Below are 14,831 nucleotides of genomic sequence, written 5' to 3' on the forward strand. Positions count from 1 at the left end.
GCGTTACAAACATTACTTTAGAACAAAAACGTCCTTCTCATGGGATGGATGGGATTTGAATACCAACCACTACCTGTTTTGGCACACAAAATAGGTCCACTTGTGTCATTCCCTTGGAGACTTGAGCTGACCTTGCCTATTCTAGTAGCCAAAAACTAAGCAGTATATCATCAAAATATTTGTCATAATCAAAGGAGACCCCATGCTAGCCTTAAGACGCATCTTTGTGACCACACTGACATTCACTGGAAGTACATACATGGTTGTGAGACTATGTCTGGGTTATACACCCAAAGAAACGACAGTATACCTAGAGACCAGCTTCGCTACCTTATAAGCCCATCATTTACTTTAATTCATTTACCAAGCCTAAGTGTTAAAAGTTTATCAATCACTATTATCATGAATTACTCCTAGGGAACACAAAGAAAATAGTCCAGACAAAGAGATTTACGATGACACTTTCAGGAACCACAAAGAGGGATTTGTGCCCATTCTGCATTATTAAGTATCCCACATTCCTAATTTTTCAGTGAAGACTAATCCCACAGATGGATGCTTTAGAAGTAATAAATGATGCAATAACTCTCATGGGAGATGGATGGGGAAGAAAATTCAGTGCTGTATCTCAGCTAGAAATCATTTCTGTATGTAAAATCACATTCAATCATTGAGAGGAAATGCCTAGAAATGAAACGGAGCACAAAATTGCTAAGGTACTACCCCTGGGCAAGAAGCTTATACAGATCACCAATGACTCCCACTCTGGACTCTAGTGGTAAAATCAAATGGAAGAAGAAAAATGACAGGATGACGATTCAGTCAGTATCTTTCACTGCAGCTACACATGTTCAAAATAATATTGGATAGCTAAGAAACAGCAAAACACTGAGTTCTCTTCTGCAAAGATAATTCTACTGTCTCTAAGTTGATGGGGCTGAGGAAAGGAACAGAGAGTGCAACTGAAGTCCTTATAGGTCCCTAAGACAAGCTGAATCAAATGGCATTAAGCAACCCTAAAAATAAACAACTCTGGTTAAGCTTAGAGATAACAGCTGCGCAACAGAACTTTTAGAGGAAATTTCTCTTGTCAGAGTTCTATTACAGCTGCTGCCACAATACCCCTGCACAGTTTTTGGACCAAAAAGTCAAAGACATTGCTTTACACCCTCTTTAGCTACCTAAAGGTATACCATCCCAGCGTGACAGAGTACACAATTTCCTTCTTTTTCCAATATCCAAGAACATGAACTTTTTTTGCATCATTACACACAAGTTTTTACTTTCATATACAATAGTGAAACAAGGTGACCAGCTGATTCCCCATCACCATCCCAGATAACCTGCAAGAAATTATACAGTAGACGGCTAAGCCTGAACACATATTTGAAAACAAATATGTACCCAGTGTAGCAGGAAAACAGAGACAAAAGAGATCAAGGTTAGAGTCATGGTTAGAACAGTTACTGAAAGAAAAATTAGTTTCTAGTATTGTTGAGATTAATAAAATTCAATCATAATAAATTATAATATTAAGTAACTTTTAAAAGTCTTTGTTTTCATTAAGTGAAAATAAAGCTTAAGCAGACACTATCTACACAGCAACAGATTAAAAAGATACACTCTAAGAGACAGGTTATAACAAGCATGAGGATAACAGACTAAGGTTGGTAGAGTGCTTTGCACAGGGATTTAGTGAAATCAACTTTATTTTCTTTATGCTAAATAGATTAGAAGGCCAGTAAGCCCACACTTTATACCTTTATATATGCAAGATTATTCCTGTCACTACATTGCTCTCTGACTGACAGAATTAAATTAGAAATAAAATACACATTTTTAAATAAAGCCAGCTAATCACTTGCAGAAAATGGGAAAAATTTTCTTTACTTCAAATATTTAAATAAATATTAGCTGTCTTTTTAAGACGACTATTATAAACATAATTTATGAGCTTAATGCAGCTATTACTGGCTATAATTTGATTATAGTCTATGTCATCAAATGTCATTCGTCTACAGGACACCAGACTTAGATAACACTAAAGTCCATCATATTTTAAAGCCTATTAATAGTGTTATGTATCAGACAAAGGTATGCCGTTATTTCACACTGACAATTTATAGACATTTCTAATCTTCTAGTTTTAGTTATAACAGTTTAACAAATGGAGAGGCGAGGAAAATAAACTTTGGAATAGTTAGGGATCAACTAAGAAATTGAAAGGGTGTTGCAGAGACCATTCCTTACACACAACGGCTTAAATAGTCTGATGAATGAGTCCCGTGGAAGTTCATTCCACCAGGCCCAAATGCTGCTGCCCCTTACCACAGACTAACCAGTAACCTCACCTACTGAATTACAACTCTCATGAGTAAATGTTTAAAATAGTTCTAGACTGCAGTCTCTGTAAAACTCTCGCATAACTCACCATTTGTCCTGGTGGCCTTTGTCTCATTTTTAAGGCAGCCATGTGAATTGCTTTTTCTGCGGTAATTTCTCAGCTCTGAATTAGCTCCATTCAGATACAGAGAAAATCCTTGTTCTAACTGCTCCAGTTTTATTTGTATAGGATCCTTTCTCTTTAAACGTCTCAGTAGCCTGAAGTAGAAAGGATAATAATTCATCATTACACAGAGCATATACAGATGTCAGATTAGTGATAAATACAAAACCACTCAATGTCACAAAGCTAAAAAAATATGTTCATAGTTCAAACAACAATTTCAGAATATAACTTCAAGGACCTGTTCCCATTCTGTAATGCCTGCACAAGTGCACGCTGTGACATGTTAAGTTTGACCAAGCCTCTCCATTCTGAGATTTTTTTTCTATGTTGTTTCTCATTTCACATTATTTTTTCCATTTGGTATTTAGTATATCTAACCTTTCTTCTTGAGAATATTTAAGAGTTTTACTTAGAATCATAGAATTGTCTAGGTTGGAAGGGACCTTTCAGATCATCAAGTCCAACCATCAACCTAACACTGACAAAAACCACTACTAAACCATATCTCTAAGCACCATGTCTACCCGTCTTTTCAATACCTCTAGGGATGGGGACTCAACCACCGAAACACCTTCACCAGACTTTGCTATTAAAGCGCTTAAAAATGGTCAAGTTTTTTTTGATGGGAGAAAAAAAAAAAAGAGAAAGAAAAAAAGATTATTTGTGTTTTGGAACTTGAGGGAGAAAACCCCCCAGTCAATGATGCAGTTAGAGATACCAGAAACTTAAAGTCTGGGTAAAGTGATATAAAAAAAACCAGATCCATTTCAGTGAAACACCTACCCTCCCTCTTCCAAGTCTCATCTTCCCTCCTGTCAGCATGGGTTATGCTCAGTCCATCCTAATTCCTTCAGTGAGGTGACACGCAGGCCAGGAGGTTGGGGCCACGTGGAGGACAACTTCCACCTGCCCCTGCACACTGCTTCCTGGTTTCCCTCTGACTCCAGGGTGGGGCAATCCACAGGCCAAAGTCCCCCAGGTATGTATCATTAAATAATAATAATTAAGTAAATCCTTTTCTAAAACCACTTTAGGAGATTATATATGAAAGAAACCTGTGCTCACAAAAACTGGCTGTTCTTCTAACATAATTGTGGCTTTTGTAGGTTTTTCGGTTGTTTCATCAAACCCTGGAGTTTGTTATAGATTTTGAGTAAAAATCTTATGCTTTGTGGTAAAGGAGGAAATCCAGCAAAAAAGTTCTGTAGGCCCTTCTGAATCAACCTATGAAATTCATCTGCCTAGGGTACAATGACCGTAAGGTTCATACAGCCGACATTAAAAGAAATGTTTTAAACTTGTTTGAAAGATACTGAAGTTTGCAAAAGCCACCTACATGTCCTTATCTCCCACCTTAACAGAACATGACTTTGCACATTTAACTTTAGCAACTTTTGCGTGCAATTTTCTGTATTTCTGACAACATAAAAACCTTGCCTCATAACAACATCCTCACAGTGTGAGCTGCAAATTACTTCTGAATCTAGAACCTCCTGTTCTATCAACAAAAATCTTCCCTGTAAGCTATGGAAATAATAACTATTTTATTAATAGATTTAGCTATATTTTAAAGCATGATGAAGAAATACCGTGATCTCCTCTAGAAATAAGAACTCTGATGTACTTGACAAACAAAGGGAAGAAGAGAAAATCACCTGAATGCTTTAAGACACAGCAACTCAGGCTTTGCATCACAAGTTTAAAAACCAAGTTTTTAAACTAATATTCACAACTGCTGAAATTAGATACTATATTAGATAGTAAACAACAGATATTTCATACTCGATGGTGGCAATAATTCTGTATCTTACCGGTTTCTCTGCTGAAGGGATATTAAGTATTCATCATGCTTTTTATCAAAGTCAGTCACCATATCCTTAATATAAAGCTGAAATGAGAACATAATTGTCATACTGAAGTAGAAAAATGATTTATTGTAGAGGAATACTGGTTTTGCACCCTCAATATACAAGAATGCTATAAACTGAAAAAACCTCCTTCAACGAAGCATAAAACTGTCATTGTAGCAAAGCTCTTGAAGAACAGAGGAAACACTACTTGTTTTATTTATTCTTCAGAACCCTTCACAATCTGCTGAAGAGCCTAAAAATACTAAAACTGGAAGGCATATGTTATAATGAGTTTATAATTGAAGAACTGAAAACTAAGTTGATTCTGGGGCAAAGGCTGAAAGGGCCATGCCCAAAGCCCACCTGTAGGGCTTTATCCCTTAATTGCTACTACTCACGAGGTCAGTTAATTCTTGAACTTACGCACTGCAGAAGCTGTTTAAAGTGTTTAATTAAACATTTTACCTTGCTTGCCTTTTAGGAAATACGAACTTTTCCAGCCATTTGCACCACATACCCTAGAGCAGCTGCTGCACGTTGTGGTAGGCTGCCTTCTCATACACTCAAAAGTTTAAACTTGCCGCCCAAACGTTTAATTTCGTTTTGTGACAAAGAAAAGAAACACCGTGTTCTGCCTCTTACCGACTAGCAGAGCCTCTCTGCTAAAACACTGCCCCTTCCCGCGCCCTCGCTGAGGGGAGGCGGCGCTGGAGCTGACTTCTCTAGAACCCTCCCCAACGACCAAGCTGGACTTCGGGACGACTTCCCCTGAGGCACCGAGCTCAGAAGAAACACAGGGGCAGAGCCCCCGCCGGAGGGAGACCCCTCACAGGACTGCAGGGAGGAAGGGCCGGACTAGGCCGTGCCGCCGCTGCCCCGTTTGGCCGTTTCCTTGGTTACCCGTCTCGGGCGGTGACCTCACTTCCGGCGCGCCGGGCCGCACCCGGAAGCGGCGGCGGGGATGGAGGCGCTGTGGGCGCTGCTGGACGAGGTAGCCCTGGAGGGGCTGGACGGCATCACGCCGGGTGCTCTGTGGCACCGCCTGGCCGCCCGCTCGCCGCCCTTCCCGCTGCCGCTGGAGCCCGCCACGCAGCAGCTCCTCTGGGCCGCCCTCAGCGCCCAGCCTGACATCAGCTTCTACCTGCTGCCGCGGGCCCGCCCGGCCCTCCGCCTGCACGACCGGTGAGGGCTGCTCCCCTGAGCGGAGCCCGGCCCAGCTGCCCCCGCGCGGGGCGGGAGGCTTGGGGAAGGCTCGCCCCTTGGGCGGGATACCAGGGGCCTGGTCCTCCAGCCGCCCCGGTGGCCCCCCGCCGCCCCCGCTCCTTCTGAGGAGCCGGTCGGGCCTTGCTGAAAGCAGCTGGTTGGCGGCAGGCGAGGCGGAGCGGGGTTTGAAGCCCGTATAGGAGTCCTGGCGAGATTTCTGTTCTAATGACTGTTTACCGCTTCGGCACAAGCAGATCTTATATGTCCCAGTTCCTCAGTGTGGATGTACCTGTTGTTTTCCTTTCCTGTAAACTAATATTTATATATATTATTCTCATCACTTCAATATATACTTGAATTCTTGAAGATCAAATAATTTATTCGCCTTCTCCTGCTTCATACACTCTGCCTGCTGATAAGCTTTGCTTGTACTTGAGGAGTGCAATTCTCTTCTTTATGTTTTTCCAGTTGAGAGATTTCAAAAGAGTTTAATTCTTCTAACATATTTCATAGAGGTATTAGCATTGTTTGTGACAGTATTCTGTTTCAGTTCCAAATTCCCCTTGCTTGGTTAAATGTTGGCGCTCTGCTTTTGTTTCAGATATGAAGAAATAGACCTCGAAACAGGGATACTGGAAACCAAAAGAGATCCTGTTTCTTCAGATGATATTTATCCTGTCCACATGATTTTGGATAATAAAGATGGCATACAAGGTTCCTGCCAGTATTTTAAAGAGAGACTAGATATTACTGATCAAATAAGGAGGAAGGATTTGCAGCCATGTTATACTTATATAGAAGCTGTTGAAAAGTGAGTGAAATCCTTATCTGGCACTGAAAGATTTTTAACTTAAGTTTTAAAATTTAGTCTTCGCTTAGTTTGTGCAGATTATATCAAGAATGGTGTTTGGGGGGAGAAAGTGATTGAGAGCTCTGTTTTTATGGAACTAATAATAATTTATTATTTTCCCTTCTGTTTCTTAGATGGGGGGAGAAACTAGTCATTGTTGCTTCCCAAGACCAGCGTTACAGAGCTTTAATAGGCTGGGAGGGGGATCCTGACTTAAAACTCCCCGACTTCTCCTACTGTATATTGGAGCGTTTAGGTCGTGCTAGGTGGCAAGGAGAGCTTCAGAGGGACCTTCACAGTGGGGCTTTCAAGTAAGTTTATATCTTGCTGTATGAATTAAATCATAGCTAAGAAGTTTCCACTAGTTAGTTATAAAGATCTGTCCACTTAAGAATTTCTGTGTATTGATTTAAACTCGTATCAGTATTGGTAGTGTCTCATCCTTGCTACCAGGAGCACTTGGTTCTTGGAGCCTGTATTCCTAGAAGTATTCTGGTCTCTTCCTTGAGTTCATTATATACTTCCTGGTATTTTCTCATGGGACCAGAGATTGTCTGTGGGGTTAACGCACAAGTTTCTAATTTGTGGAAGTTCGTGCTTTCTCTAAATCACTTTTTCTTCAAATTTGGGATGGAACAGTGAGTTTTATTTCCTTTTCTAAACTGCTGAGTAAGCATCTTATCCTGCACAAGTTCTGAAGACATTCTTGGGTGCCCACCTTTTGTCCACAGCATTTGCCCTGTGTGACCTCTTCCTCTGTATGACCTGAATGGGAGCCTGAGTTACCAGCTCTCAAACTAGACCATGTATTCTCTTGGTGGAGGAGCATTACACAGCCTCTTAGGGAACTTCTGGGTCTGTATTGCAGTGCTGGAGAACATTAGCATTCCTGTTAAGGATTTGCTGCTTTTAGGAAATGAAGTGTATGTAGCTCGCAAACCACACCGGCATTGGTTTTTGCCGCTTAGGAAGCTCTTGTAGATAACTGAGATGATGGGGGCGGAGGGGAAATCTTCTGTGGATACTTTTCTGTCACTGCAGTGGCCTGAGTCAGCTCCCCAAGGAGTGAGATGGATACCAGAGCTCTGTTTAATTGGATTAACTATGAAAATCAATTTCACAGGTTATCTTAATTTGGGCACTTCCTAATTTTGAGATTGTCAATTTGAAAATTAACATATATCACTAAGACCATAGGTAAATTAGGAAAAGTGTTTTGGGATACCAGATAAATAGAATTTAATTGCAGAAGTTCTTATGCCTATAGATATCTTGGTATCTTTTCTTTAGAGTGGATGCTGGAAAAATTCATTATCACCGAAGAGTATTGGACAGAAATGGTCTCATAACAATGCAGTCCCATGTCATACGACTACCAAGTGGAGCACAGCAACACTCAATTCTTCTACTTCTGACTCGTTTTCACGTTGATAGGTATGTGCCACTCAGGTGTTTTACAGATCTCCTGAGTAGACTGTGACCTTTTACTATGAGGAAAGTTTGCTTTCTTGTCACAGACCCTTGAGATCCTTCTCAATTTCTTTATTAAGTCCTCTTCCAGATGCTGGACAGTTAAAGCTTACTTGTCTTGGGACTGTAAACAACAAGGTATTCTAGTGCCTGTCACTTGCCTAGAGAAGCCTAACTCTTCTTATTGTAGCACTAATCATTCTGTTAATTTTGAGTGTTCTCGCTTCAAACCCATCTCTAATAGATTTTTTTGTTTTCCTATCTTGTTTATGGTTAGAACTTGTGCTTCTGTGGGTTGGCAATGAAGTAACTCGTTGTTCCCTCAGCTGGGGTCTCTTCTTAGTGTCAAATTCTCTCATGTGCTATTCACAGAAGGAAAACAAAACTGCAATTCCTAAAACAATCTGAGAACACTTCAGCATACTTTCTCTAGTGGCTGACATTTCGTAAAGGTACAACTCATGTTTATAAAGTTATATGCATGCTTACATGTAAAATAATTTTCTTCATCTTGATTAGGAGGAGCAAATACGATATTCTGATGGAGAAGCTCTCAAGTATGCTAAGTGCTCGTTCAAACCAGATGGAAACGCTAGGAAACTTGAGGGACGAATTGGTGAGATTCATTACTCTCTGTTAAATTGTCACTCACTTAGATGATTAGTATCAAAGGCTGTTGTTCATACTGCCTTTAAAGTTGCACAGTATTTTGGGGTAGGGTCTCAGAAGAAGGATCTTAACCCACTAGATCAAGTTACTGTTGCTGTTCATGATAAGCAGGGAGTTCTATTTGATCCACGATTTTAGAATTGTTTTGTTAATGGATATCATCATACAATTCTTACTTGCATGATGCTACTGCTTGTTTGGATGGTGGAGTTGAAGAGATAGAACACAATCCAGAAGCATCTCATGCTCTGTCTGCACTAGCAGGCTTTTAAGATCCTTTTTTAATATCCTATCCCAAAATACTGTCTTTTAAGAACAGGCAGTATCAATGCTTTTGATGCTAATCACCTAGAGGTGATTGGGCTACAATGACTTTTGCCATTTCTCTTTGCATTAGGGTCTTTGTGAGAGAACTTTCAAACGTCTCTATCAGTATATGATGAATGCTGGCTTAGCCAAGGTAGTGTCCATCCCACTACAAGATATACACCCCAATGGAGGACCCTACAAGACAAAGAAAGGTAACTAAAACTGTATTTTTGCTTTCTTTTTATGTAATTACATTGATGCCATTCTATCTATAAGCTTCAAATCTGAAATTAAAAGATGCATAAAGGAAACTCTGTCTATGCAATTATGTGGAGAAGTGTGTTAATAAAGCTAGCACGCCGCAGCCCACTTGAATTAAGCGTTTGTTCCAGGTCTTTAAGAAATGGATGCAGGAAAGTCTGTTGCATATCAATGTAAGCTGTTGCAGTGGATTGTGACTCCTAGTAAGACTGCTCAAGCCAATACAAAGGGAGTAGGGACAAAGAGCAGTCTGCTGACGTCTCACATTGAATGCCAAGTCAATAAACTTGACAAAAATATATAAAAAGCTATATAAAACAAAAAAGACCGTTATGAAATAAGAAGCTAAAGAAACAGATTATCTTAGTTATGCCTTTTGCTGAAATTATGACTTCTGATGAATATCATCAGAATGCAAAGATTTTTTTCTGGAAAGTTTCATATCAAATTATGAAAGTAAGCTTCTGCAGCACTGCCTTGGAATTATTTCAGTAAGCAAGGCAGCCAACAACTCCTATTCAAAAAAGCCATAGTCTACTGAGGGTTACTTTAATGCATAACCACCTTTGAATTCAATGTTAATAGGTTTGCATGAACTGCTGATAACTTCCAAATGTGTAGTGGAAAGACAAAGAAGAGCAGAACTGTGTGAAGAAAGGGAACAAAAGAAAGCAGCCGCTCTCAGAAAAAGATGCAGATAAAACTTGTGTGGGGGGAAAAAAACTACAAGAAGTAATAATAGAAAGTATGAGGAAGGATAGTATCACCAATGGAATTAATGCAATTGCTTAAGGAAATCTAAACCAAGTCTTTAATCACAGAAAATCCTAAGGAGCAGATTTGCCAGGGTTAAAAAGTAAATAGTTCTAAAAGATGAACAGTGTGTTTTTTCAGAGATGTAGTGAACTGTTTGTGGGGAAAAACATGTCATATGACCTAAACATTGCGAATTATATAGTCTTTGTGAATATGACCTAAACATTGCAAATTATATAGTCTTTGTGAATAGGAGTGATCATGAAGGAAGACGTGAAAGAGCCAATAAAAGAGTGAGAAATTCCAGAAGACAAAAGTGAATACCAGTTACGTGAAACTGAATTAAGGCTCTTGATAAAACAACAAATTTCTTCAAATCTTGTTAGTCTGGGGGAAGGAAATCTCTCTGTAGGGAAATTGTATTATGAACTAAGAGAAGCAGTGGTCAAAAGTAGGTACAGCATCTAGCATGGTTTGGAGACAAATCTTCCATGTTGTACTGAATAAATAAAGGAATGATTGAACAAGTTCATTGTCATGAAATATACACGTCCACCTCCTTCCCATAAGAATATCAGAGGGAGTTTTACACAGGAGAATTCATTTAAGTTCAGAGTTTCAAGAAGGCAGTGGCGATCCTCAAATATATTCTAGAATGGGTCAGTACACAATAAAATATATAGGGAAAATTATCATCAAACTGTTACAAAATCTGTATGGTACATTTTCTGGTTTGAGCAAGTGTCTCAACAGACAGTGGCTTCTATGAGGGTGATACCTGTAGCCACACCATTATAATTCTCGTTGACACAAACCTAGATTCTCTCTTACACCGTCTTTAAGTAGGTTATGTTGCACTGGGCTGTATTTGCTTATACTTCCTCACACCGAATTAAGTTTCAGAGATGTTCTAACGAGCTGAAGACATTTGCAAATAAACCCCAAAAGACTAGATAGTATTCCTAAAAGATGGAGTTTATAATCAGTAGCAAAAGCATCCAAGTCCGTTTATAAACTTGGTGTCAGTCCACAAGGCAGTAGATGTTTCATATTTTGTCACAGATTGGACCAATCCTGTCCAATCCTAAGGGCAGCTGCACTTACTACTTAAGTTTGACATGAAAAATGCCACCTGATGAATCTTTCACTTGAATGATGATTCCATTTTACAGACGTAAAAGCTGAAAATCCACATAAATGCCTTCAAAACCACTAGGTATTAAACTGGGATGAATTAATAATAGCTGGTTTTCATTGGAGATCAAGATAGTTTAATCTCTGGAGTTAAACAGGAAAGCAGATAGAAATATGTGGAGGATCATCACTGAGGATGAAGACAGAGCATCTGCTATGGGAAGTACATTACTGGGCAGCAGGAGCTAAAGTAAAAAGAACTGGTTGGGTTTTGGTTGTTTGTTTGTTTGGGTTTTGGTTTTGTTTTTTTTTTTTAATTTTTAAATAGTGCGTCAAGTAAAAATTAATAGGCTGCAGAAGTACAGAGGATGTGATAACAGTGCCTGCAGCCCTACCAAAATGTCAGCACTTAATTACTATCCTAAGCAGCATCTGAGGATACTGGCAGGGAAAGGATTCAGATTGAGCAAAAATAATGGAATCAGCTGGCCTGGAGCTCAGTCACATCATTAAGTTACTGTGGATTAACTTCATGTCCGCTGGGCTTCAGTTACTGATCGTACATATACGTTAAGATAAAATTCATTAACTGAAACCTTAATGGTTTCAACTAAAGCTTTCTACCTGGCGTTTTTCACAGCAGGGCTGTACCAGAGGAGTGGAGATGGCTGTAGATGTTCCCAGCCGCTGCTGCAGGATGCATTGGCTACTTCTGCAGTAGCTGCTGAATCACTGAGGCTTTAGAAGCTGGCAGTGTACACTAACCTAGTTCCAGCTTACCACTGGTCTCTTAAATCGTTCAGCAGGAGCTGGATGACACTGATGATAGTGGGTCATTCTTATATCGGGGAGCAGGATGGCTAGAGCTCTCCTGAAGTCATCTGTCCCCGCTCTTCTGTGAGATCCCAGAAGGGTAGAGTAGGTGGAGAGTTACTGCAGCTCGGCCAGCGCACAGTAACATGTTAAGATGTGGAATTGAATCGTGTTTGAGATTCTTGTGGCTCGTGGGCAGCAGCGTGTTCTGTCCTTGTATACAACAACCTTAGATTTTGTATCTCCGTTTTCGTTGCACATGATTTTAGTATACCGTATATGTTAATAAACCTGGTCATTCCCTAGGTGCAGAGATTAGGACTCTGGACAAGAAATCTTGTATCTCTTTTGTTATGTCATTTGCATTTATAGAAAGTTAAAAAAAAATGCTTTGAGTGTTGAAAAAAAGGAGGGATTTTATCCCCAGTGAGTGATCTCACAGTCAAATCTGTGTTCTGAGGAGTAGTACTGTGGATCAGCACTTAGTCCTTTCATTGATTTACTTGTACTATTGAAATTCTCCTGTTATTGCGGTGTTTTCCATTCTGCTCATAAATCACTGTATTGGGCAGTCCTAATGTTGATGCAGACAAGTCAGTATTTTGACAGATTCGTATATAGGGAAAAGCTCTTGCAAACCTTTCCTAGAAATAAGCAGTTGTCTTTGGTCGTTTGTGTTCCTTGTTGCACTATTACTCCTTTGTGCTGCTGAAAGAAATAAAATCCTTTAAATATGCACGCACCCCCAGCATATTGTTAAGAGTTGTTACTAACATTCGTGTTCACAGGCACTGATGTCATGGTCCGTTGCCTTAAATTACTAAAGGAATTCCGGAAGAAAATGGAAGATTATCATGATGATGATGAAGAGGAGATCATCACAAAAGCTGTTCCGCCTGTGGATATTGTTTGTGAAAGGGATATGCTAACCCAGGCTTACGAGCTAAGTAGGTGATGTAGTAAGACACGCTAAAGCTTTTTCTCACTGTCTTCTTACTCCTTGTATGTATAAAGGAAAGGTATATGTTGGGGGCAGGGGGGTTAAGTTATGATTGCTTTTAGTGTATCAGAAAGTGTCAATTTTTCATGGAAAAGATGAGCTTTAGGTCCAGATTAGGCTGGAGCTATAGGTGCTGCCACCTCTTACCCCCTCCCTGGAAGTTTATCGACTATTCAATGCCACCAGAATAAGACAGCATGGTAGAAATGGGACGTTGTGGTGGGATGAAAAAAGGTGATGAAGAAAAGTGTTCCTTCTTCCTCTGCCTCTTTTCCTTTCATAACAGAGAAAATATCTGACTCTGTAAAGCTGTCATGGAAAAAATTCCCCCTGCTTTTAATCTGAAGCTGTCACTGTCAAGGCTTATTCTCCTGGGGCGCTGCTTCACATAAAATTGTGTTTTATGACAGTATTTGACTCTATATTGTATATTTCTGTGAAAATGTCTTTAGTTGTCAGTGGTAAATGTTAAATTTTATAGTCTGGCATAGACAGTTATTCAGAGCAAATATGAATGTATATACAAATGTATGTATGTATAATTCAGTCAGATTATTTCCCTGAGATGTTTTCTGTTTTTTTTTCTTTCTGAAACAGTTGAAAGTAGGGGAACCAAAGGTATTTCTCAGGCAGAAATTCGCTTGGCTATGAACGTGGGGAAGCTAGAAGCAAGGATGCTCTGTCGCCTTCTGGAGAGGTACAAAGTTGTCAAGGTAAGATTAAAATAAAATAATATAAGTCCTTATTCAAACTGGAGATACAGTTGTGGTTGCTGTGGTAGGATGTTATAACATTGTTAACCTCAGACAATGGAAATGGCAGGGATTTGAGAATTGACAGTGAAAGAGTTCTGGTAAGATTGATAAAGGTATTACTTCAGTTGAGGAAAAAGTATACAAGAGAAGTGTTCAAAAAGTACTAAAATTTTAACCTACTGTAATCTGAGGACTAGGTCTAGTTGTTAGAATGTAACATATCTGCTCTCCGAGCATATCTTTGCTTTATTGCTTCCTGGTTAGCTGCCTTGACATTTAATAGTTCGCTGACCCAGACGTGCGAGTATTTTACATTGGTTTGTCGCTTAAGTAATAAAGCTGTGGGAAAAAATGCACATGGCCTCATATTCGCTGTCTGTACTGAGAGCACGTTCCAGAGATCCACACCAGCTGGTGGGATTCTGCCGGACGCCGCTTCACGACGTTCTGGAAAAACACCATTCCCAGCGCTGTGACGCAGATCTGCCCTCCAAAAACAGACAGGGCAGAGAAACGGGCCACAGCCACTTACCCAGTCAGTGGTAACCCAAGTGACCTGGGGGCTGGTACTTCATGGAGATGAACATAAATGTCTTTCAACTCAAAATAGCCACTTTGCTTCATTTTTGACTATTAGACAACTTCTATTTTGCAAGATCCTCTACTGAAGGATCTTGTTGGAGACCCTCTGTATGTCTAAAATACCAGCAAATTCTGGAAAAAAAACAGTTACTCTTGCAGAGGTTATGGTGATTAAACTCCTTATTTCCAGATATTTCAATTTTTTTTTCATTTCAACAAGACAAATTCAGCTGTCATTTCTCGCATGCACGCACTTGCCCCTTTTCACAAAGGCAGGATAATTGCACTCTTTCCTCCATAGAGATGATTTTTTTTTTTTAATAAGATCTTGTCATTTGGTAAAAAGTTCTATAGAATTAAAACCAAGCAAACTATATAAACCGTATATCTAAACGTACTTTTCCCTAAGTCAGTTGCGAAGATGAAATCTTCCCTTATGGATAGTCTGTTGAGTTTCTAGATACTTGAAAGCACCTTTTGTAGTAGACAGGGCAACAGAGGTTCCACTCGAGTCTGATTCGCTCTGGTAATTTCTGCATTGCAGTTATTTCACAGGAAATTTTTTCTGAAAATAAAATTGATTTCCAGCATGAATACATATAGTTTGTTCTTCCTTAGACTTTTCTACATCCCACATAATGTGGGCGTTTAATTCTAGTATGCGGGTGAG

The 14,831-nt window shown here is 39.7% G+C and overlaps 2 protein-coding genes across 7 annotated transcripts in view; one reads left to right on the plus strand and one right to left on the minus strand.

The window, feature by feature from the left end:
* KATNIP (katanin interacting protein) overlaps positions 1-5,273 on the minus strand; it is a 59,862-nt gene extending 54,589 nt beyond the window's left edge. The window contains exons 1-3 of one of the 2 annotated variants that reach the window (XM_074596741.1): positions 5,002-5,273; positions 4,321-4,397; positions 2,432-2,601 (exon numbers count right to left, since the gene is read on the minus strand). In XM_074596741.1, coding sequence (XP_074452842.1) covers positions 2,432-2,601; positions 4,321-4,382 — 232 coding nt within the window. In that variant the 5' untranslated portion in view covers positions 4,383-4,397; positions 5,002-5,273. The remainder of the gene's footprint in view (positions 1-2,431; positions 2,602-4,320; positions 4,398-5,001) is intronic. The other variant, XM_074596742.1, reaches the window with a different exon arrangement.
* Positions 5,274-5,310: 37 nt separating this feature from the next.
* Positions 5,311-14,831, plus strand: part of GTF3C1 (general transcription factor IIIC subunit 1) — a 44,753-nt gene continuing 35,232 nt past the window's right edge. For 2 of the 5 annotated variants that reach the window (XR_012588600.1, XM_074596736.1), the window contains exons 1-8: positions 5,321-5,541; positions 6,164-6,373; positions 6,547-6,723; positions 7,703-7,846; positions 8,402-8,498; positions 8,949-9,072; positions 12,613-12,771; positions 13,422-13,537. Coding sequence is in view for 4 of the 5 variants with exons in the window: in XM_074596736.1 (XP_074452837.1) it covers positions 5,321-5,541; positions 6,164-6,373; positions 6,547-6,723; positions 7,703-7,846; positions 8,402-8,498; positions 8,949-9,072; positions 12,613-12,771; positions 13,422-13,537 (1,248 nt within the window). In the remaining variant the exon portion in view is untranslated. Of the gene's footprint in view, positions 5,542-6,163; positions 6,374-6,546; positions 6,724-7,702; positions 7,847-8,401; positions 8,499-8,948; positions 9,073-12,612; positions 12,776-13,421; positions 13,538-14,831 lie in introns of those variants that run through there. The other 3 variants (XM_074596737.1, XM_074596738.1, XM_074596739.1) reach the window with 3 other exon arrangements.

This window comes from Larus michahellis, chromosome 8, assembly GCF_964199755.1.
Source record: "Larus michahellis chromosome 8, bLarMic1.1, whole genome shotgun sequence".
Taxonomy (NCBI): Eukaryota; Metazoa; Chordata; class Aves; order Charadriiformes; family Laridae; genus Larus; species Larus michahellis.